A 24,416-nucleotide genomic window follows, 5' to 3' on the forward strand; every position below is an offset into this window, starting at 1 on the left:
TTTTCATGTTAAGCATACCCTATCCCTTTAAGAATTCCTAGAAAACGCATTTGAGCCCTTCTTGTTGGTGTTTTTTTTTAAATAGTTTTTGTCTATTACAACTTTGTATTTTTGTTTTTTCTTTCTTGTCAAGGCAATGAACTTTGAAAAGTCTACTTTAGTATAACATTATAATTTCATCTTTTTCTTTTTAAAACACATATATTTTGAAAATTATATATAGCAATGAAATCATATTGGATTTGGATGATGTTACTATAACTTACTAGTCTTCTCAATCTACAATATTGTAATAGGAATAAATGATTTGAAAAAAAATGTAAGTGAGAATCTGTAATAAACAAATCAATGAAAGTAGGTTGTTATTTAAAACTGTTAACCCTTTGTTACATAACCATGTATGCTTCGTTCATCAAAGTTTATGTTACCATCACTTTAAGAATTTCTAGAAAACATATCTAAGCCTTTTCGTTTATGTTCAATCTAGAGTTTTCTACACTAGATATTCCTTTCATTTTTTGATATACAATTTGTAATAGGGCTAAATCAAACGTTTATGTTCATTCTATAGTTTTCTACACTAGATATTGCTTTCATTTTTTGATATACAATTTGTAATAGGGCTAAATCAAGCAACGTACATTCATTTATCTGTTTATTATAACATCTTAATTTCATTACTTTTGTAACATAGGACTTTTATTTTATCTTTTCTTGTTATGGCTGTCTTTTGAAAAAATTCTACCCACCTAAATAATTGCGCTTTTATTTTTTTCCTTTCTCATTAAAACATTAATACTTTAAAAAATCTACCCAATTATATGTATTTGGATGAGATTAATATAATGTGTTTGACTTTCTATCCAAAATGTTGTAACAGGAAGAAAGGAAATAAATTAAATCAAAGAAACCATTTTAAATATAACCAACGAAGGACGATAAATTAATTCAAAGAAACCATAGAAACCATTTTAAATATAACTAACCAAGGACGATTCTTTAGCTGAAATTTATATTCTTTAAAACAATAAAGAATACATATTCATATTCCATAGTCACAGTTATGATTTTATTTCCCAAATCAAACAGTAATTTAGATATATATATTACATCAAGATAGCAAGAAAGGCGAATTCTATCGCCAATTCGTACACATTCTTCCTTCACAAACCTTTTCAAACCACACAAAAATTCAAGAACAATAACAAAGTGTATCATCATCATCATCATCATCATTTTATAATACATAATCAAGATGGAAGAAAAAAAAACAAACCAGAAAGGTCAGATAAATTACGCGACTGGAGGTCGAAGGACGTGATCCTGTGAGGTGTCGACCACCGAAGATGGCATGAACTGCCACATGCCAACACTAGGGTAACCGACAAACGGCATCAATTTGTTTCCGGAAGCTTGTCCTTGAGCGGCAAATGCCGCCCGCATGGCGGTGTGATGTGTCAGATAGCCGCCAGGTTGACCGCTCATGGATTTGACTCGTTGTTCGAGCTTCTCTTTATCCGCTTTTAGCCTCTGCTTTTCATCACGGAGTTCGTTCTTCTCAGCCTAATTAATCATTTAAAACAAATTCAAAATAAGTCATTTATTGGACTAGGACAGACGTCGATGAGACAATTTTTTGTCCTATCCAAAAAGATGGAACAAGGTGGGACATGGACCGGCTCTCGATCTCTCGTCTGTGCAAAAAGACATAAATGCCCTCCTCATCCTCATCCTTAAAAATAGCCCTAGAAAGCTTGTCCCGTGTATCAAACACAACACAGGCTATGCCTGTGTTTGTTCCATCGGACTGGACAAGTTTTCTAGGAATATTTTCAATGATGATGATGATGAAAAGGGCGTTTACGTCTTTTTGCACAGACAAGAGATCGAGAGCGAGTCCACGTCCCACCTTGTTCCATCTTTTTGGATGGGACAAAAAATTGTCTCATCAACGTTTGTCCCAGTCCAATACAGACGAAACACCAAACACAGCACAACCTATTTTGTCTTGTCCTAAGGAAACAATACTTATAATTTATAAAGCACCTAAATAAGGGACCCACCTTTAATTCCTTAATTTTTTCCTGCAAATCAACATTTGACTCATTAAGCCTCTCCGTTTCATTTCGAAGCTGTGCTATCATTCGAATAGCATCGTTCAAGAGTGCAGTCTTATCCGTTTTCGGTGGCCTTCCAGGCTCAAGAATCGAACCCAATTCCAAGAACCTTTTTTCAAATGATTTTTAGATTATAATATTACAAAATTCAAAATTATAACATGAAATTATAATATTTCAAATGATTTTTAAATTATACCTCTCATTCATCCTATCTCTACGCAATTTCTCACGTCCTGCTTTCGACCCATAAACATTGCTGCAAGATTCAGACTTTAACCTGCATAAAACGTTGTATGGATAAATGATGTTTAAAAAATATTTGAAAAAATGAAGCAAATTTGGAAGAAAATAAATGAGGGCAAATTTGTAAAAGGTTGGAAGTTATGTGTTGAGTTGTTTTTTTTTCTACATTAAGTAAAAAGGAATATATACCGTTTGCGTGATGCTGTTCCTTTAAAGCCTTCAAAATCGATAAATGAGCTTTCAATCTCAACACTGTAGAAACAACCAATAGCAATCAATTTATGAACTTCAAACTAAATAATAATTGAAATCCAATTTCATTTTCATCAATTTACAAATCCTCTATCTTTTTACTTTAATTTAGTCAGGTATGTTATATTCGAGTGTTTCTTTTGATTTAATACAGAAAGATTGACTTGACAATTTCCACAACTTTTTTTGAAACATCATTCATAAATTTCAACTTTTTATATGACTTTGTGAAGTAAATTGCAAGAAAATTTCGTTATCATGTTAAGTTATGTTGATGATAGAAACTTCAGTCGCGCAAAAGGACCAGATTGTGACACCTGATGAACAAAAGAACCATCACAGGATTCAATTCTCCTTTTTCAAAGTGATGTCTAAATCATATTATGTCTTTTAGTATAAAAAAATTCAAAAATGTTTAGAGTTTTTGCTAAAAATAACATCTACCTTGATTCATACACTCTAATTTGACCCTAATTCGTGTAACAACTAGTGTGAAATCATGAAATATTTACTCAAAAAAAACACACACACGACTAACCTTACAGCAGGTACTGATGCTGAGCAGGTGATGGCCGTCGAAGGCCAAGTAAAACCAACGGCCGACGGTGGCGGAGCGGTGAAGTCAGCGGCGGAGATATCATCCATCAATCCATAATCGAAAAGCCAGTTAGGGTTTTCCTCAACTTGATCAATTTCCATGGTATGAGGAATCGATTGGTAATGTGATTTGGGAACGAATCAAAATGAAAGAAAAGGGGATGGAAATTATTGATTGGATAGGGGAATATGTTGATGATGGATGAACAGTAGAACAACGCAATTTTGTCATTATCAAAGTAAACGGTTTGTATGTGACGTATTGTGATAGCTGCTCGTAGCAGGAGAAACGAGGGAGACATGTCCTTTTAAAAATGGTTGTTTGAGAGTATGCCAATTAGCTCATTAGCTGCGTCATTGCTCCAAGGGCAAAGATATAACAATAAAATATAGGACATGTCTCAAATTGTTTGAGAGTATGCCATAAAATATAGGACAAATGCCAAGAAAAGCCTTGGATAAGTATTGACTAATTCTCCTATCATCTACCACCAATTTATGCATTTGTAACAAGAATCTAAGACAGTGCAACAATACACTGTTTAATTCCTAAAAAACACGATTTACAAAACATCATGTTGATGTTGAAGCAAGAAAGAAAGATAGATATTAGATATACGTGGGGTTTGAAAACTCCAATTTGCGAGTTCATTAACCTGTTCGGATTTACTACTTTTCATCAAGTAGGTGAAGTGATAAAGGATCGGGAGTAGAACTAAAGCGTCAAGAGCGGAGGAGAGTTCGAAACGTAACCCTGCTTGTTTTAATTGCACGTAAGGTGGTTATATCCGTCCAAACTGTCCGGAGATGAAAATAGGGTTCAAACAGGAAAAACACGAACGGGTCGAGACCTTTGTAGAGGATAAAAAGAACGATAGTGGCAAAGTGAAAGGCGTGCGTGTTTTAGATGACGATGGATGAAGCGAAAGAGAAACATGTTGTGGTGTTGGATACATCTACCTTGAACTCATTCTTGATACATGTATTATTTGATTCGGGTGCAACATTTTCTTTTGTGTTAGTTTCACTTGCTACTCAACTAGCTACGAATCTAACCCCGATGAGCCAATGTATTGCTGTAGAATTAGCCAATTAGAATCATGTGTTAATCAGAGAGCATTTTCGTGAAGTGTCGGTTAGAGATCAATGAGACATTTCTCTTATCGATTTAAAATCGATTCCTACCAAAGAGTTTGATGTGATAGTAGGCATAGATTGATTGACAACTAATAAAACACAAATAATTTGTAGCTCGATGTAATTAAAGCACCAGATGAATATCAAATTACCGTACGAAGTGAACAATGTCATGAAAGAATTTCGGTGATCTCTTTCGAAAAAGCTTGAAATAATATTCAAAAAGGCGGGATATTGAATGTTGATTATGTGTCACATCTGGTGTTGAAGAAACGAGTCATAACCGAAGTGGAAGTCGTAAGAGAATACCCAAATGTGTTTCTTGATAAAATTTTGGGTGTATCGCATGACAGGCATATAGAAATTGTTACCGATTTGGTGTCGGGAGTGAATCCTATGGCTTGTTCACCTTACTGATTAGCACCATTGAAAATGAAGAATTGATGAATAAGTTGCATTTAGTTATTAAATCGCGGTTTTGTATGACCCAATTCGTCTTCGTGGGGTGCGCATATTTTGCTCATGAAAAAGAAAGACGGGTCGATACATATATGTAATGAGTATATGTATCGAGAGTTGAATAAAACCATGATAAAGAAACAATATCCTTTGTCGAAAATCAATGATTTGTTTGACCAAATTCAAAAAGCGTCATTCTTTTTTAAAATTGATCAGAGCCTTAGAGGTCTGAATACCATCGGCTAAAACTGAAAATGTGAGAGTTCGACATTTTGAAAACAACCTTCCGTACCCGTTTACGACCATTATGATTTTTTTACTGATGTTGTTTGGATTGACAAATGTTCGCGACCTTTATGAATTTGTTGAATAGAGTATGACTTCCATTTTTGGATAAGTTTGTCATTGTATTCATCGATGATATCCTTATCTATTTGAAAAGTTTAGACGAACATCGAATTTATTTACAATAAGTTTTGGAACTTATTTGAAAGGAGAAATTGTATGCCAATCTTTCAAAATGTGAGTTTTGATGATATAAGTCCAATTTCTCGGAAATGTTATTCATGAGGAAGGTGCTAAAGTCCATCTCGCAAAAATCGAAGTAGTAATGCAATGGGAACAGCCGAAAATCCCTCAAAGATACGTAGTTTTTCAAGGTTGGCTGGTCATTATTGTTGACTTGTAGATAATTTTTCCAATACAACGGCACCAATCAAGTTGAAACCAAAGACTGAGAAATTTGATTGGTCGATGGCATAAGAATCTGCTTTCCAGCGTCTTAAACATGCTCTATGTGAATCTATGGTATTAGCTTTGCTACAAGGCGGAGACAACTTTACCGGCTATATTGATGCTTCACGAGTTTGTCTTGGCTGAAAGGCCGAGTAATTGCTTTTGCATCACGACAGTTAATAACGGTGGAGCAAGTGTATCCAATTGACGACTTAGATCTTGTTGTGATGGTATTTCCACTAAAAATCTAGATACATTATCTTTGTTGGAAAGGGTGTCTAAGATCATTAACTATTGGTAATATTCCTAATAATAATAGGGTCCTTTTGGTTTGTCCTCAAGACTAAAATTAAGTAAAATAAATAAAGAATGAATTAGTTTATTAATTATTATGGTTTAATAATTAATAAGAAAATAAATGGAAGACATTTTGGGAATTAATTAATAGTTTAATTAAATAAGGGGTTGAATATCAATTAGTCAATAGTTGATTAATCATGAATATGCCAAAAGCCTTTATAGGATAGAGATGGGCGAAATCTCCCTATTGGATAAGAGAGAGTTTCAAAATCTTCTCCATCCCACATGGGTTGGAGTACAAAACCTAGGAAGGGATCTGTCACACCCCAAAACCGAGAACGGCGGAAACGTTCTGGGGCGGAGGACGTCATGTATGTATCACAACAATATAAAGTAGTAAACAAGCAACAACATCGTCCATTGCATTAATAGTAATAGTTTAATACATGTGTGTTCTTTCATAGAAATAAGACATTACAACAAGTAATCAAAATAAAAGACGAGTCTTGACTGCTCCGTCTTCGCAAAACCTGGTCATCGTACCTGTCTACTGGTGACCTGAGAATACAAGTTATTTTGAAAGTGTAGATCAACATTTAAGCTGGTGAGTTCATAAGTATTTAATGTCATTGTTCGTATAAGTTTGATGATAACACTTGAAATCGTTCAATGTAATTGTTTGTATATATTTTGAAAACTCCTAGAAAATCCCATATTTTCTACTAGTATAAAAAGTAGTCTTCTACCAAGACCTGAATGTTTTGAAAGTAGTCTTCTACCAAGACTTGTATGTTTTGCTGTAACAAAGATGGTTTTCCCCTTTATGACTACCATTAACAATATATATAGTCTACTTCATCGTTTACGTGAATGTATCACAAAATAAAAGTAATAGGGAAAATATAGTCATATAAGTATTATCCTTTGGTATTAGGATAAACACGACATCGCGACTGCCGAAACGTTCTCACCGTGAATATCCGTAGATGTTCATTTTCCTCTGTAGCTAACAGCAGGTGGAAGGAATGGTTAGTTCCTTAAATGTCTTCCTAGTATAAGTATTAACCGTAGACATCAGGAGATGTATCATTATCCTCTATAGCTAACAGTGGCTATAGGAATGGTTAGTCCCACAAAGTATCCTTTGGTACTAGGATATAAAGTCCAATCTATCTCGTTGATTATGTGATTGTATCACAAGATAAAGATAAGAAGGAGAATTATATAATAGTATCTACACATATAATATGTAATAGTAACTCATCATATTATCTACGTAAACGTATTCATGTAAACGCATCTATGTAAACGTATTCATGTAAGCGTATCTATGTAAACGTATTCATGTAAGCGGAGATCTCTGTAAGAGTATCCCTATAAGTATATCCATGTAAGAGGAATCTTTGTAAGAGTATCCCTTCATATAGCATGTAGTCTAGACTCATGAATGAACTGACTCTGGTGTAATTTCTTGTAATAAGAATAATGTTTTGTATCCCCTAAACTATTCCTATAATAGTTTACTAGAATGTAATTGATGAGTGTCCAAGTAGGTTTATACACCCTTGCTACCGAAGAGTGTTGGAACTGAATTAACTGAAGGAACATTTATGGCTATATATGTACATATGATATATAATTAATATTTAAATGACCTTCGGACGAGTACCCAATATCCCATCAGACCACATCCAAATCGAGGAAAAGGAAACAGGGTGGATAGCCTTCCTAAGTCTTTTAAACCTTTCTTACATAACTATACATATAGAGGCATGCAATTTATAATATAAAAGCACAAAAGAAGTTTTGTAAAACCTTTGAAAAGTTTAGTAGATAAGAATTTATGACTTGATGTTAGTTTATAAATCAAATTGAAAACCGTTTGACAACACAGTTTAAGTGTGAGAAAACCTTTGTTTGAAGCACAACTATAAGAGATTCAAAAAGGAAACCTATAGTTTGTAAGAAAGTTTCTAAAAGTATTTCAACATGTAAAAACGTTTGAGAAAACTGTTTGAAGTACATATGAAAATGTTCGTTTGTTCTGGTATATGAATGTATCTCCTTGAAATAGTATTTCTAGTAAGTAAAAGTTCGTGATGTTCTCGTAAAACTATACCTATTATAGTTTTCTTTAAGCGTGTCTCGCTTGTATAGTAATCCCTAGTAAAATGTTCACTTGTTATGAAAAGTATAATTTCTATAGTGTCTAAGATGGACACATAAACATACAGTATAAGCAGAGTGTTTGATTTATACATATATAACAACCTTTTTCATTTCAAAAGATATGATGTTATCGTGATACATTTTGCATATGAAAGTTTCCTTATAATTGTTATAAATCTCATATGATTCCGTTCATAAAAAATGTATAATGAAACTTTATATAACACACGAAAATTATCATGTTTTTTACTTGTGTTCTCCCCCTTAAAGCATATAAAAACATTTATAAAACATTTAAAAGTGTGGATTATAGGGGTATGAACTCACTTGATAGATTGAAGAAAAGTGAGACGAAAACCGAGCAGAACTTCTACCCAAGCAAGCGGATTCCTCGGGATTCTCGGGAATCTCGGGAGCGTAAAACTTCCTTCCCAATTTGGATATGAAAACCGGGCCTTTGGGATGACTCCGAGGGTTGAAACGCAGAGCTTCGGCGCGAGAAAGGAAGGAAAGGAGCAAAAATGGCCGGCATCCTCGCACCCTTTATCGGGTTGTCACATCATCCCCCCATTAGAGGGAATTTCGTCCCGAAATTTGAGTTTAAACAGAATTGATAATCATGCTATGGTTAGAGGTTTTATTTGCTTCTAGTGTTCTTAAGTGAACTCAGTTGCTCGCTTGGCATTCCAGCGAACCTTTCACTATCGGGATACGACTTTGCTTCTTTCGTTTGACTTCACTGGCATGATAACTCTTCTTGGTCGAACGTATGTTGAATGTTTTTGTGGACTGTGAGAATAGTACATCTTGTACCCTACAACTAGTGTCTCTAGATCTTCGAAGCAATCACCGCTGCTCCTGACTCAAGATCATGTGTTGTATAGTTAACTTCCTGTGTCTTAAGCTGTCTTGAGGTATAGGCAGTGACCTTTCCTCTTGCATAAGAACACAACCAATTCATACTGATTATGACGTCAGAACCTTGTGGGTGATTAGATGTCGCGAAGATCTAAAAGAAAGTATGATTACTCATGAATTAAGTAAAAAGGATAGATACTTTTGTTCTATTTGTCTCCTTGTCCCAATCGACAGAAAGGGCATGTATTGGGCTTCTAAGTTTATTCGCATGGCAGCACGATCACTCGTAGTCTTGGGCAGTCTCCGTCCTGAAGTTCATATTAGAATTCATACATGGTTCAACGATCACAATCTCGTGTATACGAGTCGTATATAATTAAGATTGAAAAGGTAGTCGAATAACTGATTTTTCTTTAAGCTCACATCCCATCGAGGAAAAATAAGTTAAAGTGGAATCGTCAATTCTAAACCTGTAGAACCTTGATTATATATCACCCCTATGTATACATTCATCAGCGACAGATCAACCGTATGGATCTTTGGATTTGAACTTGACGTACTGTACGAGTGGCACTTCAGGGATTTCTTCTGAAAGGAAAAGAACTATGAGGTACTCCATTCATGAGTACTTGGTGTTCTGATATGACGACTTCATTGGAAAGGCGATTTCGAAGAAAGAGATGTACGTATGAAGCTGTTTTTGTGAGAATCAAATTGAATCAAGTCGTATGATAATGTCGGAATCATAAGGAAAGTTAAAGACATTAGATTTGAACATAAGACGTTTACAGACAAAACACAACCGTGCAACCATCAACAGAGTTACAGTACTTTAGACTACTACAAGACTATTGCTGCGAATAAGGTATACTACAAAAGGCAAGTATACGCAACACGAGCGTCCCTATACCGACGGGATCCCGCAAAAGATAAGACTCTGGTTGCACTAGTTTTGGATGGTTTATAAGTCTGTTACAAAGAAACGCCTAAATTATTTTAACGTGGTTTCGGAGTAGGTTCTCCTGTAACTGTGATCCTGAGAATCCTACTGTCTATGCCAGAGTTCTTTGTTATAGGGCAATCCTTCTTGAGGTGCCCTATCTCCCCGCATTGGTGGCATGACTGGCTAGTGCTAGCCTTGGTGGCGGGAGTGAGGTGTTTAGCCAGTGTTATGTGGACACGAGTGCCTTCCTCATTACACTATCTTGGAAATTGCTTCCTAAAGCGTTCTGCAGGAGTTGCCACTGGTTGGTTTCCCGGTTTGGTACTACCATCGGAACTCTCCACTCCTTTGTCGGTCTTGCTTGTGTTGCCTGCGTTGATGTGTGTAAGGAAAGTTGTCACAGCAGCTGCTACTGCAACTTGTAATGTAGCGGCGTCGATATGGAGGATAGGGGTTTCGTTGCTCGGCTGATTGTTTCCGGATGACGACATGATTCTGTAACATGAAAGATAAAGATTTTGTGGGCGATTCTGGTTGACTCTAGATGTACTTCGATTGTTCAAGTAAAGAGTAAGACTATGTTCTCGAAAGTTTGACCTACATCCCTATGATGCAGTCCTAGCACTGAGTGGAAGTGTGTTTATGAAGGGTTGACCTACATCCCTATGATGCAGTCCTAGTAATGAGTGGAAGTAAGTTCGTAGAATGGTCTCAAGACGCTTGTCGTTCAAGATGAGGTATCGTTGGTTGGTGAATAACATGATACAACCACTAAAAGAGACTTGGAAATGTTTCCGGAGTTAAATTACTATAGTCCAATGACTTGACTAAAGCATGTTTCAGATAGACTCCAATGAAAGTATGATAAGAGTACTTGAATAAAGAATGACTCAGAAGTTAGCCGACTGTCAATATCTTTGATATTCATGACGTAAAAGTTCGGGAAAATGACCTTGTAAAAGGTCTTACATCATATCCATAGAAGATAGTTCTTGACATCATAAAGGCCTAACCAAATGTACTTACAGTACAAGATAATTTCATAGAAAATGCCACATCGGGCATAGACAGAAAATGATTCCTTTTTACAAGGAAAATAAAGTAAGGCATTTACTACTGGCGACGATAACCCTTATGGTGAACCCTTAGTTCGGCTAGTTGACGTTCTATATCAAGCAGGCATCTTTCGTACATCTTATGGTGTACTTGGAGCTCTATGACTTCGGCTCGGGTTTCAGCTAGTGCTTGCAGCAGGGACTCATGGTTTCTCTCGGATCTCTCACTTGTGATCAAGGTGATTCGTGCGAATGGTATGCATTCTGGCATTGACATTAACCTCTTAGATACGTTGGAGAGTCGTCCTGCCCTGAATTTCGTTTCGGGCAACTCTGCAGGCAGAATTGGAAGAATTCTGTCTGCTGAGCTTCCTTCACTTGTGTTGTAGAAGCTTCGGTCTCCCTCAAATGAAATAGGTTGATCTTGCTCTTCGTTCCCTATCTCCAAACATTCTACCCAAGGGGGCTTCGGGCCATGAAAAGTCAGACGAGGGTTAGGAATTGGAACGGGAGCTGCCTGGGGTAGGTTCTCAACCTCGGGTTCGGAGTTATCAACATCCGAAAGGTTTTCAGCATGGTGATCATTCAAAGGGATTGGATGATCACTCTCTAGTTCTTCTTCAAACCATCCAACAATGCCTTCATTTGGAAGGTATGGGTTGCCGTGGGGATGGAGTCCAATTATGTTATCTACGCGAGAATTGGGTTAAGGAAATAATTATTAGACGAACTATCTAGATAATTATTAGAAAATCTTCATTAGTTACATCGCTATCTGTAAAGTGCATACCAGTCATATGTAATCAACACAGGATAGGCTTTCGAATAAGCGACCTTAACCCCAAGTTCACAAGGAATAAGGGTAAAGCAAAAACTCCACTGATTCTAAGTCTATAATATCCTAGTTACATATAGCCTTAGTGTATCCACTTAGCAACTATCAACTTAGTAATGAAGATCCTTTTTAGTTCTCAAGTAAGTAATTATGGTAACACAAAACACCCCAATGGTATTTTAGACTTAGGTTATGTTATAATGTTCTCATTGTGGTAATGTTGTTAAGTTTTGAGAATTGTTGCAACATCACAACCATTCTTGGGCATATGCTAATCACTCCTCGGACCAGCATAGTTGATCAGGCTATGCCACTCCCAATACTGACTATACATCCCCAAGCTTACTTGTGATATTCAACAATCGTAATACTTTTGTTCTTGTCGTTGTGACACCGATTTTAGTATGAATGCAGGCACGTATACTTACTTAAATATTTTATTATTTAGAAGTATAAACTCTAAGTCAAAGTATTTTAATCCCATTGTATTTATAGTTAGTATATCATTTATGGGTTGATATACTCAATTCACTATAAACAAAGCTCTGATACCAATCTGTCACACCCCAAAACCGAGAACGGCAGAAACGTTCTGGGGCGGAGGACGTCATGTATGTATAACAACAATGTAAAGTAGTAAACAAGCAACAACATTATCCATTGCATTAATAGTAATAGTTTAATACATGTGTGTTCTTTCATAGAAATAAGACATTACAACAAGTAATCAAAATAAAAGACGAGTCTTGACTGCTCCGTCTTCGCAAAACCTGGTCATCGTACCTGTCTACTGGTGACCTGGGAATACAAGTTATTTTGAAAGTGTAGATCAACATTTAAGCTGGTGAGTTCATAAGTATTTAATGTCATTGTTCGTATAAGTTTGATGATAATACTTGAAATCGTTCAATGTAATTGTTTGTATATATTTTGAAAACTCCTAGAAAATCCCATATTTTCTACTAATATAAAAAGTAGTCTTCTACCAAGACCTGAATGTTTTGAAAGTAGTCTTCTACCAAGACTTGTATGTTTTGCTGTAACAAAGATGGTTTTCCCCTTTATGACTACCATTAATAATATATATATAGTCTACTTCATCGTTTACGTGAATGTATCACAAAATAAAAGTAATAGGGAAAATATAGCCATATAAGTATTATCCTTTGGTATTAGGATAAACACGACATCGCGACTGTCGAAACGTTCTCACCGTGAATATCTGTAGATGTTCATTTTCCTCTGTAGCTAACAGCAGGTGGAAGGAATGGTTAGTTCCTTAAATGTCTTCCTAGTATAAGTATTAACCGTAGACATCAGGAGATGTGTCATTATCCTCTGTAGCTAACAGTGGCTATAGGAATGGTTAGTCCTACAAAGTATCCTTTGGTACTAGGATATAAAGTCCAATCTATCTCGTCGATTATGTGATTGTATCACAAGGTAAAGATAAGAAGGAGAACTATATAAGAATATCTACACATATAATATGTAATAGTAACTCATCATATATTATCTACATAAACGTATTCATGTAAATGAATCTATGTAAACGTATTCATGTAAGCGTATCTATGTAAATGTATTCATGTAAGTGGAGATCTCTGTAAGAGTATCCCTATAAGTATATCCATGTAAGAGGAATCTCTGTAAGAGTATCCCTTCATATAGCATGTAGTCTAGACTCATGAATGAACTGACTCTGGTGTAATTTCTTGTAATAAGAATAATGTTTTGTATCCCCTAAACTATTCCTATAATAGTTTACTAGAATGTAATTGATGAGTGTCCAAGTTGGTTTATACAACCTTGCTACCCAAGAGTGTCGGATCTGAATTAACTGATGGAACATTTATGGCTATATATGTACATATGATATATAATTAATATTTAAATGACCTTCGGACGAGTACCCAATATCCCATCAGACCACATCCAAATCGAGGAAAAGGAAACAGGGTGGATAGCCTTCCTAAGTCTTTTAAACATTTCTTATATAACTATACATATAGAGGCATGCAATTTATAATATAAAAGCATTAAAGAAGTTTTATAAAACCTTTGAAAAGTTTAGTAGATAAGAATTTATGACTTGATGTCAGTTTATAAATCAAATCAAAAACCGTTTGACAACACAGTTTAAGTGTGAGAAAACCTTTGTTTGAAGCACAACTATAAGAGATTCAAAAAGAAACCTACTGTTTGTAAGACAGTTTCTAAAAGTATTTCAACATGTAGAAATGTTTGAGAAAACTTTTTGAAGTACATATGAAAATGTTCGTTTGTTCTGGTATATGAATGTATCTCCTTGAAATAGTATTTCTAGTAAGTAAAAGTTTGCGATGTTCTCGTAAAACTATACCTATTATAGTTTTCTTTAAGTGTGTCTCGTTTGTATAGTAATCCCTAGTAAAATGTTCACTTGTTATGAAAAGTATAATTTCTATAGTGTCTAAGATTGACACATAAACATACAGTATAAGCAGAGTGTTTGATTTATACATATATAACAACCTTTTTCATTTCAAAAGATATGATGTTATCGTGATACATTTTGCATATGAAAGTTTCCTTATAATAGTTATAAATCACATATGATTCCATTCATAAAAAGTGTATAATGAAACTTTATATAACACACGAAAATTATCGTGTGTTTTACTTGTATTCCCCCCTTAAAAGTATATAAAAACATTTATAAAACATTTTAAAAGTGTGGATTATAGGGGTATGAACTCACTTGATAGATTGAAGAAAAGCGAGACGAAAACCGAGCAGAACTTCTACCCAATCAAGCGGATTCCTTGGGATTCTCGGGAATCTCGGGAGCGTAAAACTTCCTTCCCAACTTGGATATGAAAACCAAGCCTTTGGGATGACTCCGAGGGTTGAAACGCAGAGCTTCGGCGCGAGAAAGGAAGGAAAGGAGCAAAAATGGTCGGCATCCTCTCACCCTTTATATAGGGTCTGAATCCTCGGATTACGCAGGGCGTACCAAGGTATTACGCTGGGCGTAATCCGGATCAGACCGGTGACTCCTCCTCCAATGGATAATATCGGGTATTTATAATTAAATTAAATATTTTAATTATTAATAAACTTCAAAAATTCATATCTTCCTCATACGAACTCCGTTTTCGACGTTCTTTATATCCACGCGTAGGTGAGACTACAATCTACAGCTTTCGTTTAGACTCCGTCGGAAAATTTTGACTTTATTTTTAATATTATATTTTTAATAGGTCGGGACAGGAAAAGTCCGTTAAAATTTCATAACTCCTTCACCCGCTGTCTGTTTTCGCCAGACTTTTTACCGTTGTAATTGATGGGTTTTAGGCATAAGAACAGTCCTATGTGCTCATACAAACCCTAATGCTCGGATCTAGATTTTTCTATTGTACATGCTTTGAATCCAAGACTAATAAACTTAGTTCTAACATATTATAAACTTAATTAGGGTTTATAGAATTACCTTTGATTGTTATATAGCAATATTCCTTGCTTGGATTGGCCTTAGAAAGCTTAGTGCCTCAAGTGCTGCACCTCTAATGGAGTCACAAACACCATATGCAACTTGGATGAAGAGGAGAAGAAAGGAGGCTGCCCAAAAAACGACTAGAAACCCTAGAGAATCAGTTGTTCACGTTTTTGGGGCCTAAGGGGTCCTTTATATACTTGTGTGGGCTGCTAGGGTTTCTAGTCAAAACCCTAATGGACAGCTTAAACTCTAAGCAGCCCATGGAACCTTCTGGATAAGGCTATGGACGAAAATATGATGGGCTTCCATCACAATTTCGTTCACCCCTTATTCCTTTAGCATTCCTTAGCCCAATAACTCAATTATCCAATAATTGCAGTCCAGTCCCCTAAATTTAATTAATCTCTTTTAGCCACAAAATTAATTATCAATTAATTCTTGACTAATACTAATTAAACAATATGATTTCTCCTTTAATATATTATTCTCATAATATATTAATAAATCATATTTAAACCTTTCTCTCTTTAAATCATCCTACATATTGCTATGGTGAAGGCAACCCAAAAGGACCATGCTCATAATCAGGTCAAGTACATACCAAAATAGTTATGGACTTAGACACTAATCCAACAGTCTCCCACTTGGATAAGTCTAATAACTATTTTCCGTATGACTTCAGAACTTGATCAACAATCGTAGCTTTCAAAAGCCTATCAACTCTGATCTTATCAGATAGCGTGTCCTTTAGATAAGGGATTATATATTCCTCCATTCTCAAGATATCGTATAGACATAAGACATGAATTTTAATCATTCTCTCTATACTGTTTCCCGACTTCTGATTTATGACGACTGATAAGAGACTACAATTGAACACATCAACTTAGTCTCGGCTTGGCCAAGCGCTTAGGTGTCATCATTAAATCATCGAGAGGCCCACAGATATCGCTTTTATCCCACTTTGGATAAAAGGAATGGATAAACTTCGACTCAAATGCTTGCTTGAATTTACTGATCGAATCACACACAACAATAAGTTTTATAACACCAAGTTACTGGTGCGTTTACTTATTATCAATGTGCAACCGACCAACAAATAACAACTCACACGTCTCAGTTTCAAGAATATAGAATATTATCGTCTCACTAATCACTTGTGATAAATCCATGAAGTGATCCAAGTGAGTGTGGGTTTAATCCAATACTCTAATCTTATCAAAGCACTCATGAACTCTGCAGCAAACTTGTGCTATGTCTAAACACTTCAGACAATCTACAGACAGATTCATGACAGTCTTTATTCACACCTACTCCTAACGTGTGACCGACTGTGGATGTTTGAATAACCTAGTTATTCTGGAAGTCAAAACATGCAAACTGAAACATAATAATAATACTTAATCCTATATGGCCTCAAACTTGTGAGAGTAAATAAAACACTTCTATTTAACCACCATATTGATTACTCATTATTATCGTTTACTGTTTCAGAAAATCAACTTATTACTTAAATTACAACAATAGTTGTCCCATGCATAAAGCATGCACACTATGTTTCCTATGGTCCTTACTTTGTGAAATAGATCAATTGAAAAACCTTTTCAATGATGCTCATTTCACAATTCCCAATCCTTATCATTAGTGTAAGAACACAAGGTTCTTTGCTACTATTAGAATATGCTAGATTCTAACATCTCATACAACGATCCTTTCATAAAGTCATAGCACAAAAGTCACCAAGACTTAGCTAATGAAATTACAAAGTACTCTCTCAGAAATTGTTGCAAGACAATTCCATAGACACGAAGTCTCACATTCAAAGTACATTCCTTTGAACATCCTTCTTGCATAAAAGTTTCTAATCTAGACATAGACTCTCAACATCCAACTTCCAATATGGAAACATTTCCATATTTTCCAAATGACAACTCATTCTTAATAGAATCTTATCTATTCATAATAATGTCAATATGGTCCATCCAATACCATACTTCCAACTACTCACAAGCGACTAATCCTCAGCGAACTTTGGATCGTCCTTTGATAGTTGTTTAATTATTTTAGTCAAAACCAATTCTAGTCCTTTTTCCCTCTTAATGCGCTAGACATTTGGAAAATTTTAGAATGGTAAAATATTATAGCATTTGCAATCGATCCTATACCCGAAGCGTATGGGACACGATGCATAATGTCTTACATAAATATATGATACTTTACCAATCTTTTGCCATAATATTTTATGTGTCATGTTCTCACAATTCGAACTATGAAGAGGGATGCTGTAATCATAATCGAAATTTGAGAACACACAATGTATCTTTTGACTGAAGATATTAAAATTTCTCAATCTAAGCTTTAGATTTTGAAACGAAGTATAATATTCTCTCCCTTAATTATATCAAAACAACTTTTCAACCCATGCAACTTTGCAAATTGAATCTTTGTTTTTCTATAATTAATATTGCTAACTTGCAATACTCGCCATAATAATCATACAATCATAACACTTATGCTCCCACTATCATGATGATTATTATCATATAAGCATAACACTTATGCTCCCACTAGCTTTGACATGTATTCAGAAAACAAATGAACTTCCAGAAAAACAATGCTTATTGAATTTCTGAAATTCATATTTTTAATACCAGATGCTTCGATAAGCCTTTATCTAAGCTTCTTAAACTTGTACACCTTTTCCTTAGATAACTCATATGTGTGCTTAGACAATTTTAGAACTTATGTTACTAAGTTCCAAATGTTCAAACTAATTGCCAAATCTCACAATTCGAACTATGGAAAGGGATGCCGTAACCATAATCGAATTTGAGAATACAATTTTCACAATTGCTATCTTCTTAAGATCTCTCTTAGTGAAAGCATTTCCTCACAGTCATTTTCATGAAGGAGGGAATCTTATGACACTTAGATTTTACGGTGTATGAGTTCCTATCCATGTGAATTTGCCAAAACCAAAGTTTGTGACAAATTCAACCTCATATGGACTGAACTTTCTTAATCTTGATTTATTGCCTTATGGTAACACGAGTGCCCACCATGTCTTCCAAGTAGTTTAGTAACTTGTCCTTACATATCAATGTACTTTCCATCGACTAAGGCTCTAGTATGCATTCAAATGAGAACTCATAGAACTCACATACGCAATTAACTCAATTGGAATGGCACAGAAACAAAATCATGTCAGCACGATAGGTTGTAAACCTCAAGTCGTGTACTAGTGATGATCTATAAAGTTTATTCTTGATTTGTTCTTGAAACCATTCAAGACCATTAAGACTCCCACTGACTCCTTGATATATAATATTCTCTTGTCAAGAAACATTTCTTGACAAAGCAAATATTCAAGAGTTAGTGTAGTTCTTATCAAGGCAAAACACTTCATATAATTGGTCCTAGTTGGTCTTTGTCTTACCGAAGATAGCACAACTTACCAATTTCAAATGTGCAAGAATGAGAAAACTTTTCCAAGTTCCACATTTGATGAGTGTTATAAACCTACTTAAGACTTTTCACTCAATGTCACAATCTTGACTCTAAGACTTGATATTGGAACGAAGTATGATTGACTTATTGATTTAACCATTTTTACAATACTTGATTCCTCTTCTTAGATATGCAATTGCACTAAGACTCACTTAGAGGATCTATTGAGACATGGTTCTTAATCTTTAAGACTTATCATAATACATAATAAAAGGTACTCTCCCTTCTTCTTAGAAAAGAGAAACTTTTATCTTTCTGCCTACTTGATTCTTCTTTATTCGTTCTACTATTCATTGAAACTCTTTCAATCAACTCAGAATTACACTTAATCTTATAAGTATAATCATTTTTACTAAACTTTAGTAAATCATGACTAATATCTTTGTCACTCTTGCGGTGGACTTGATCAACGCACAACCTTGTGTACTTGATCTCCTTGTCCTTCAATTGACACTTTGCCAAAGAATTAGTCTAAGTTTCCCAAATGTGAAAGTTTTTCATTCATCATACAATACACATTGTATGATTCCAAGTTTCTGTCCAATTGAAACTTGGGCGATGAGAAACTCTCCCTATTTGGTAAACTTTTGATATGTCCACAAATAACATAATTAAGAATCAAATCCATTTTTGCTGATAAGAGAAGTACACAAACATCAATTTTTCATATATTTCATTGCAAGGATAAACAAATAAGATAAAAACCAAAAATTTATTTTATTCATAAAAACAACGTAAAACATGTCCTTACAATGCAAAATTCAAATGAAAAACTATGTAATCATATACTTCTAACAAATCTATCATAACTTCCTAAGCTCAAAATCCGATCTTCGAATTCATGCGATCGAAATCCATTTCTTCGTGATCAGACTCATCTTGCTCTTCCATCAAACTTCTTCTCTTTTCTCTAATCCTGAAAAACATGCAAATGTAATCTTTTCACATTATGAATAAAAAGAATAGGAATTTAAATGGAGTTAGATAGTGGATTTTATACCTGAAGTAGAGCCATACTTATCGACTCTCCTATCTCTTAGATTCTTCAGGTCCTTCGGGCAGCTTCGTATCCATTGCCCCTTCTCTTGGCAGCAGGAACAGGTGGTGTCCATGGAAGCATGGTTGGTTGAGTTATCAGACAAATATGCTCCATTACTTCACCAAATCATTTCTGATTCAGCAGCAATAAGCATGTAAGTCAAGTCAATGAGGGTTGCATCAAGTTTCATCATATAATACTCTCTTATGAACTTATCATATGATTCAGGGAGTGACTGAAGAACCCAGTCCACAGCCAACTTATTTGAGATAGACACTCCTAACATAATCAACCTATCAATGTGTGATTTCATCCCTAGGATGTGAGCACACACGGGTTTGCCATCTTGATGTTCCATTTCCAATAGGGAGTCGGTGATCTTGAACCTTTCAAATCTTCGATCATTAGGGTTAGGGAGAACAACGGGAGGAAGAGGAGGAAGTGAAATCAAGCTAGTCCACAGTGATCCTTCACTATGAATCAAGCTTTCACTTTCATTAGGAACACTTTTTCCTTGGGATTCGGGAATACCACGGTTAGAGTTAGACATCTACAAAACGGGAGAAAATTCAAGTTAAGTTGATTGAGTCATTAATAAAACACCCAAATGAGTTATTAAGGCTAGGATCCAACACAATATTCTACAACCTAGAAAAGGGATGACGTAATCTAGTTGCAAAATATTTGAAGGTAGGTAAATGACGATTTACCAATTTCCACCATGAAAAACGAAAAGAAGATTAAGTTTTAAATGAATTGAAACTCCTAGATCTTTTGAGATTCATCGAACTTTTCAATGGCATGTTTAATCTCGATTATGCCCTACTATTTGTGACTGGGATGCCGAGGATCACAAACAAGGTGTGAATAACCATACGAATCACGTGGTGCACCCAATGCTACAATCATCTAATCAATGTGCCAGTTAGCCACACACGCTCCATTGATCTATGACAAACATCTAGTCACCCTTCGCTACCAATGTCATCCCCAAATTAGTGTACCGGTTAACCACACACGCTCCACTAACGTTTGACAAGGGTACGAAGTGTAATTCTATGGATTGGCATACAATTTCACATTTTTCCTAAAGTAACTATGATTTGGGAATTTGAAAAAGAATTTAGTTACTTTGTACTTCATTATACTTATAATGGAAGGTTTTCTGTCCTATCCTACCCGTTCGGCTAACGACCCTCCACTAGTCAAGAGTGCGGTGGGTAAGAGTGGATACCCATTCAATCACCATTTTATAGGCAATTTCCTTAAACACCCCTTATAGACCAGCTTCGTGAATGAGGCCTACTAACGGTAAGACTGACTGTTTACTCATACATATATAATATTAGACTTTTAATGGTATATATAGTATAGGGTGTATTTTTCACTTTTAAAATACTAGGTGGTTTAATTTAGTAAATTATACCTTTTAATTTAAATGTAAACCAAAACTTTATGGATTTATTAAATCACTTTTAATTATACACTTTAATTAATTAACAAAACCATAAGGGTGTGATTCGAACTTTTCAAATTACTAGGGTTTTAGAATTTAACATTTCAAAATTAAACATATAATCAACTTTTAAATTCCAAAACTTGAGGGCAAGTTTTGAAACATTTCAAAACATTAGGGATCAAATAACAAATAATTCAAATTAAACAATTAATTTCATAATTATCTACATTTGACCTAATCTTATTTTAGTCATTAGATAATTACCAAATAACTTTAAATAATCCACATTTATCACATAAATAACCAATATATAAGAGATTTGAAATTATCTATTGTTTTGGCAAGGATAATCACTAATTTAAGATAAAAATCGGATTTTAACTTCAAAAAACGAATTAGGCATCAAATCCAAGTAAAAAAAAACAGTTAAATCCCGAAATCCCCTCTGTCTGACCCCTGGACTCGCCGAGTCAGGGATTGGACTCGCCGAGTCAGACAGACTCGCCGAGTTCATCCACTGACTCGCCGAGTCAGGTCGGGCAGAGGCCAAAAAATCGTTTTTCAGTAAATAATTCAACATAGCATCATATACAACTGAAACCAATCAAGGCTCTGATACCACTGATAGGTTTTATGCATAAGAACAGTCCTATGTGCTCATACAAACCCTAATGCTCGGATCTAGGTTTCTCTATTGTACATGCTTTGAATCCAAGACTAATAAACTTAGATCTAACATATTATAAACTGAATTAGGGTTTATAGAATTACCTTTGATTGTTATATAGCAATAACAATCAATTCCTTGCTTGGATTGGCCTTAGAAAGCTTAGTGCCTCAAGTGCTGCACCTCTAATGGAGTCACAAACACCATATGCAACTTGGATGAAGAGGAGAAGAAAGGATGCTGCCCAAAAAATGACTAGAAACCCTAGAGAATCAGTTGTTCACGTTTTTGGGACCTAAGGGGTCCTTTATATACTTGTGTGGGCTGCTAGGGTTTCTAGTCAAAACCCTAATGGACAGCTTAAACTCTAAGCAGCCCATGGAACCTTCTGGATAAGGCTATGGACGAAAATATGATGGGCTTCCATCACAATTTTGTTCACCCCTTATTCCTTTAGCATTCCTTAGCCCAATAACTCAATTATCCAATAATTGCAGTCCAGTCCCCTAAATTTAATTAATCTCTTTTAGCCACAAAATTAATTATCAATTAATTCTTAACTAATACTAATTAAACAATATGATTTCTCCTTTAATATATTATTCTCATAATATATTAATAAATCATAATTAAACCTTTCTCTCTTTAAATCATCCTACATATTGCTATGGTGAAGGCAACCCAAAAGGACCATGCTCATAATCGGGTCAAGTACATACCAAAATAGTTATGGACTTAGACACTAATCCAACAGTAATACCATTGATGAGATCTTCGATTCTCGTTTAGGTCATGTTGGCAAAAATGCGCTCGATCTCGATTTCAAGTTTTTAGCTGTCTACGACTATGTCTGAAACTTCGAAAAATCATAACTTCCTCATATGAAGTCAGATTTGGACGTTCCTTTTATGTACATTTACGGTTTAATGATACCTACAACTTTCATTTAGATACCTAAGGCTAAAAATTATTGTATTGAAACTTCGCATTTTACGTCTATCAGTGTTGCCGGTTTTGCCGAGAATCTTCGGTTGGTCATAACTTCTTCGTTATAAATCGGATTCTAGGGTTCTTTATATGTACGATAACCTTGATACGATTCCTACTACTTTATTTAACCCAAATAAGATTTTAGGAAAGTTGAATTTTGACCTAAATTTGACTTGTGATCCATCATATTGTCTCGAAATATCGGGTTGTCACCGGATCCAATGCTATAAATATGGTGACATTGACTCCATCAAAGAAGATGGAGACCTCTTGTTGGCTATTAAGGTCACGGTGTGGGAAATTTCTAAGTAGGCTCTTGTACCTTTCCCAAGCTTCATAAAGAGATTCTTCGGGTTGTTGCTCGAAGTTGGCAATGGCTTTCTTTAGCTTGGCTATCTTGGAAGGCGGGCAGAAATGGTCTATAAACTCTTCTTTCATCTTGGCCCATGTGGTGACCGATCCGGGAGGAAGTGACTTTAACCAATCTTTTGCAGCTCCTTTAAATGTGACAGGAAGCATGCGAAGAAGCTGGGTCTCGCGTGGAACATTCGGTACGTTGAAGTAATCGGCCACATCATTCACTTCGTCCAAGTGCTTGTAAGCGTCTTCGTGATCCTTCCCGTAAAAAGGAATCTCCTTGAGTTGGGCGAGAATATGGCCTTTTAGTTCGAAAGTAGCGGTCACGGGAATTGCGGGTTGCACAAGTCCCGGCCCGGTGTCATCACGCATCCTTTTCTTCCATTCCCCCATGGGGACTTCATCAATGTTAGCCATTGTGATAGCTAACTCTTCTTTGGAATCGGTTTCGTGCTCGTAAGTATGCTCTTCTTCTTCCTCGGTCTCGTACTCGATATCTTCTTGAATTGGCTCTTCAATTGTCAACGAGGCACTGGATGCTCCTGATTTGCTGCTCCTCTTCTTGCTGAAAACGAACTTTAAGTTCTTGAGTGGTGAGTTCTTTGAAGATGTGGTTTCTCCAACGGCTTTGCCCTTGCTCTTCCTTAGCGCGGATTCCGGGTCTTCAAGAGGGGGGACCAGAGGTGTATCAGATCCTCGGGTCATGAAACAACTGTAAACAAAACAGAAAACACATAAAAAGAACAAAAATAAAATAAAAATTAAAACTGAAACAACGATGTACTTGCCGAGTCTACTCGAATGCACTCGGCGAGTTCAAGGCAAAAACTAAAAAAAATTTATAGTTATCCTAAAAACATAATTTTATTGAAACTAATTCTACTTACTGGATTACTTTGTAAATAACTTTATGTAAGATAACTCCCACACAAAGGATCGATTAAACTAGAATTTAATATTAATTTTAGAACCGTTCCCCGGCAACGGCGCCAAAAACTTGATATGTGCAAACTCACTTAGTTTTAAACCTACTTTTCATTATCAAATAACACACAAAAGGCAGTGAACCTATCAATTGTGGTATAGCTAAATAAGCAGGGTATCGATCACAGGGAACGACAAATTATAACTAAAAACTAATTTTATCTAAGTTAATTAATAAGTAGGGGTTTTCTCTAGTTTTACAAGACTAGAAACTTACTAACTATTACTTAAT

The 24,416-nt window shown here is 35.4% G+C and overlaps 1 protein-coding gene across 1 annotated transcript; it reads right to left on the reverse strand.

Annotated features, from left to right (window-relative positions):
• Nucleotides 1–1,045: 1,045 nt before the first annotated feature.
• On the reverse strand, nucleotides 1,046–3,448 carry LOC145069193 (transcription factor ILR3-like). Its single transcript, XM_079016142.1, has 5 exons — nucleotides 3,154–3,448; nucleotides 2,553–2,615; nucleotides 2,317–2,397; nucleotides 2,064–2,226; nucleotides 1,046–1,563 (listed from the first exon to the last, which is right to left on the reverse strand). Exons 1-5 carry the CDS (start codon nucleotides 3,312–3,314, stop codon nucleotides 1,294–1,296), a joined length of 738 nt encoding a protein of 245 aa, XP_078872268.1. The 5' UTR covers nucleotides 3,315–3,448; the 3' UTR covers nucleotides 1,046–1,293.
• Nucleotides 3,449–24,416: the final 20,968 nt, after the last annotated feature.

The sequence above is a fragment of the Lactuca serriola genome, chromosome 8 (assembly GCF_051521515.1).
Source record: "Lactuca serriola cultivar US96UC23 chromosome 8, Lser_US96UC23_V15, whole genome shotgun sequence".
In the NCBI taxonomy this organism is placed as follows: Eukaryota; Viridiplantae; Streptophyta; class Magnoliopsida; order Asterales; family Asteraceae; genus Lactuca; species Lactuca serriola.